This window comes from Larimichthys crocea, chromosome XIII (assembly GCF_000972845.2).
Source record: "Larimichthys crocea isolate SSNF chromosome XIII, L_crocea_2.0, whole genome shotgun sequence".
Taxonomy (NCBI): domain Eukaryota; kingdom Metazoa; phylum Chordata; class Actinopteri; family Sciaenidae; genus Larimichthys; species Larimichthys crocea.
Window position 1 is genome coordinate 48,660,888 of NC_040023.1, and position 3,744 is coordinate 48,664,631.

The 3,744-nt window shown below is 52.2% G+C and overlaps 1 protein-coding gene across 1 annotated transcript in view; it reads right to left on the minus strand.

The window, feature by feature from the left end:
• Positions 1-3,744, minus strand: part of LOC113747211 (glutamate receptor ionotropic, NMDA 1-like) — a 45,638-nt gene that overhangs the window by 26,637 nt on the left and 15,257 nt on the right. Inside the window, exons 3-5 of the mRNA XM_027286021.1 lie at positions 2,831-2,953; positions 1,904-2,001; positions 817-938 (exon numbers count right to left, since the gene is read on the minus strand). Of these exons, the coding sequence (XP_027141822.1) occupies positions 817-938; positions 1,904-2,001; positions 2,831-2,953 (343 nt within the window). The remainder of the gene's footprint in view (positions 1-816; positions 939-1,903; positions 2,002-2,830; positions 2,954-3,744) is intronic.

Genomic DNA, 3,744 nt, shown 5'->3' on the forward strand with positions numbered 1-3,744 from the left:
GTAGCCGTGCAGCGTTAGCAGCAGCCGCGTTAGCAGCCGCAGCCGTTAGCAAGCACAGTGTTAGAGCAGCACAGTGTTAGCGCAGCAGTGTTAGCAGCAGTGTTTAGCAGCAGCAGCGTTTAGCAGCAGCCAGTGTTAGCAGCAGCAGTGTTAGCAGCAGCAGCGTTAGCAGCAAGCGTTAGCAGCAGCAGTGTTAGCAGCAGTGTTAGCAGCAGTGTTAGCACAGTGTTAGCAGCAGCAGCTAGCAGCAGTGTTAGCAGAGCGTTAGCAGCAGCAGCGCAGCTTAGCAGCAGTGTTCAGCACAGCAGTGTTAGCAGCAGTGTTAGCAGCAGCAGTTAGCAGCAGCAGCGTTTAGCAGCAGTGTTAGCAGCAGCTGTTGCAGCAGCAGCGTTAGCCAGCAGTGTTAGCGCAGTGTTAGCAAGCAGGTTAGCAGCAGCGTTCGAAGCCAGCAGCGTTTAGCAGCCAGTGTTAGCAGCCGTGTTAGCAGCAGTGTTAGCAGCAGCAGTGTCTAGCAGCAGCAGCCGCTGCTGCTAACACTGCTGCTGCTAACACTGCTGCTAACACTGCTGCTGCTAACGCTGCTGCTGCTAACGCTGCTGCTAACACTGCTGCTGCTAACACTGCTGCTAACACTGCTGCTGCTAACACTGCTGCTGCTAACACTGCTGCTGCTAACGCTGCTGCTAACACTGCTGCTAACGCTGCTGCTAACGCTTATTAATTCAACAGTTGGATGGAAGCAGAGATCAGAGAGTGAAGAGGAGGAGGAGGCAGAGGAGGAGGAGGAGGAGGAGGAGGAGGCAGAGGTCGACGTACCGTCTGGAGCGTCACTCAGAGCTTTGCCGGTCATCTCTCTCTCACCGACCAGCCAGACGTAACCAGAGCCGGTCATGTTGAGCTGACGGGCTGCTTTATACACAGCTGCAGCTTCATCCTCACTGAAAACACACACACACACACACACACACACACACACACACATACAACGTCAACACATATGAGGCTACACAACCTGACAGGAGGAGCTACTACACCTGAGAACCATCATCATGATCACCTCCGCCTGGCACCGACCCTAACTAGTACTGACTCGATGCTGGGTTAACTTTGGGTTGTTGGTTTGTTGGGTCCAACCGACCCTTCTGTGGGTCCAATCATGGGTTCTGGGAAACGTTAATCCACTATCGTGTTGGATGAAATCTTCTTACTCTGTTTCAGCTCTACAGCACACCAACCAAACTAAACCGTGGAGATCAGTGAAGGTTCTCAGCCGGCCGGTCGTCTTTCTTTGAGGAGGCAACTCCACACTTCACTGCTCATCCAGGAGGCTTCTACAGCGAACCTCCGGTGACCTTAATGACCTTCCCTGGGGTGCTTAGGCTTGTTGGGTTGTTCTTTTTCTTGGTCCACTCCTGGGTGCTGGGTAAAGTTAATCCACTATCGTGTCAGATGAAACCTACTCAGCCAAACTTCTACAAACATCCTGAACATTTATGAATCTCTTCAGAAACTTAAGAACCTTCCCCAATGAACTCTTTATTTTCAGTTAGTCTTTGTCCAGATCTCGTGAGAACGTCCGAACAACCGCAGTACAGATACCAAAGCTTCCAACACCAGTTCTCTTTTCCACAAATGTTCATTCTAAACAAGTGAACTACTCGGGGTCATTCGTCACATGACGATAATTCAGTCAATCCAACAGTTTACACTTTAGCAACTGCACAACAACAGCCTGACAACAACGTTGTTCCCACAGTGTAAATCCTCACAACCATCTCACAACTATAGCAAGACCTCATAACATGGTTGCAACCGCCCGTATCCTGGCAACATTTAGTCCAAACACCATCAGATACCTGGACACCACCACCTCCACCCATAGCACCGTCATTCCTGTACAAACCTGGCAGAGAGGATGATGACTCGGGCCTCCAGGTCTTTGGCCTCCAGCAGCAGAGACGTCAGGTTGGTGTCCTGGGTGAACAGCAGCACCTTCTCCGCCTGGAGGACCGCGGTGCCAGCGGGGGCGACAGGTGACGGCGCCAGCGGGGCGACAGGTTACATCGTAGGACATTGAAAAACACGGCAGAACAGAACACCACAGGACACATCATAGGACACGCATCATTAGCTCTGAACCACCAGGATCCCCTCCCCATCCCACCCCAACACCCGGCACCCTGACCCCGGCCTCGACCATGCTCCCTCTCACCCACGCAACTACGGGAGGAGGGGGCGGGGCCAAAAACATGGAGACAAAAAGTGTTCAAGGTCTGCTGAACTGAAAGAAAACTGAAAGTCGAAGCTCTACAGAAGGAGGGGCAAAAAGTTGTGCGTGGTGTGGTGGCACATGCAAACTGAGGCGCTGTCAAGACTCCAACCAACCAACCAACCAATCAGGGACGTGCATGTTAGAGAGCGCTGATGCAACCGCAAACCAAAAAACAAGATTTGAGTGGAGAGAAGGAGGAGGAAGGCAGGGAGGAGGAGGAGGAGGAGGAGGAGGAGGTTTGGATGTTTTGAGGAGGATCCTGGTGGGCGGAGCTCCTCATATCTGCAGACAGAGCCACGCCTCAGCCCGGCCGCATGCAACCCTTCACAGGGGGAGGGGGGAGGAAGAGGAGGGGAGGGGAGGAAGAGGAAGGGCGTCTCTCCGGCGGGTCATCCCGTGTCATGACAAACAAAAGAAAGGATGGCGCCTCCAGGATAACGGTCTATCTCTGGGTGGGCGGGACTCTGGGTGGGCGGGACTGACTGCTGTTTGGCTACTACTGGGCGAGCTCAGAGATTGGTTGGGCGGCGTGCATCATGTGACCATGCAAGTTGATACCTTGGGCGTTCTCCTGAAGTCAAAGTTGTGTTGGTCGAGGTTTTCATAGTTCCTGTTTTTAGTCTGATGTGACGTCACAGAGAAAACACGCAGACAGAAAGTTAACCACAGGCAGAGATCAACAACCAATCAGCTTCAAGACGGGAGGCTGACGGAGCGCGCGACACGTCACAGGCCGTCTGTCTGTCTGTCTGTCTGTCTGTCTGTCTGTCTGTCCGTCTGTCTGTCTGTCCACCTGTCCGCCTGTCTGTCTGTCTGTCTGTCTGTCTGTCTGTCCACCTGTCTGCCTGTCTGTCTGTCTGTCTGTCCGTCTGTCTGTCTGTCTGTCCACCTGTCTGTCTGTCTGTCTGTTCACCTGTCTGTCTGTCTGTCTGTCTGTTCACCTGTCTGTCTGTCTGTCTGTCTGTCTGTCTGTCCACCTGTCTGCCTGTCTGTTCACCTGTCTGTCTGTCTGTCTGTCTGTTCACCTGTCTGTCTGTCTGTCTGTCTGTCTGTCTGTCTGTCTGTCTGTCCACCTGTCTGTCTGTCTGTAGCATGACATCTTGACCTGGACTCTGTTAGCATTAGCCTTTATCTCTGATTGGTTCTCACGTTAAAAGTTCAAACGTGACTTCCTGTTTCAGAGTGGAGCCTCATGAATATTAATGAGTTTGAATTAAACATCTCTGATGAAGTAATGTATGTGTGTGTGTCTGTGTGTGTGTGTGTATGTGTGTGTGTGTGTCTGTGTGTGTGTGTGTATGTGTGTGTGTCTGTGTGTGTCTGTCTGTGTGTGTATGTGTGTGTGTGTGTCTGTGTGTGTGTGTGTATGTGTGTGTGTCTGTGTGTGTCTGTCTGTGTGTGTCTGTGTGTGTGTGTGTCTGTGTGTGTGTGTCTGTGTGTGTCTGTCTGTGTGTATGTGTGTGTGTGTGTGT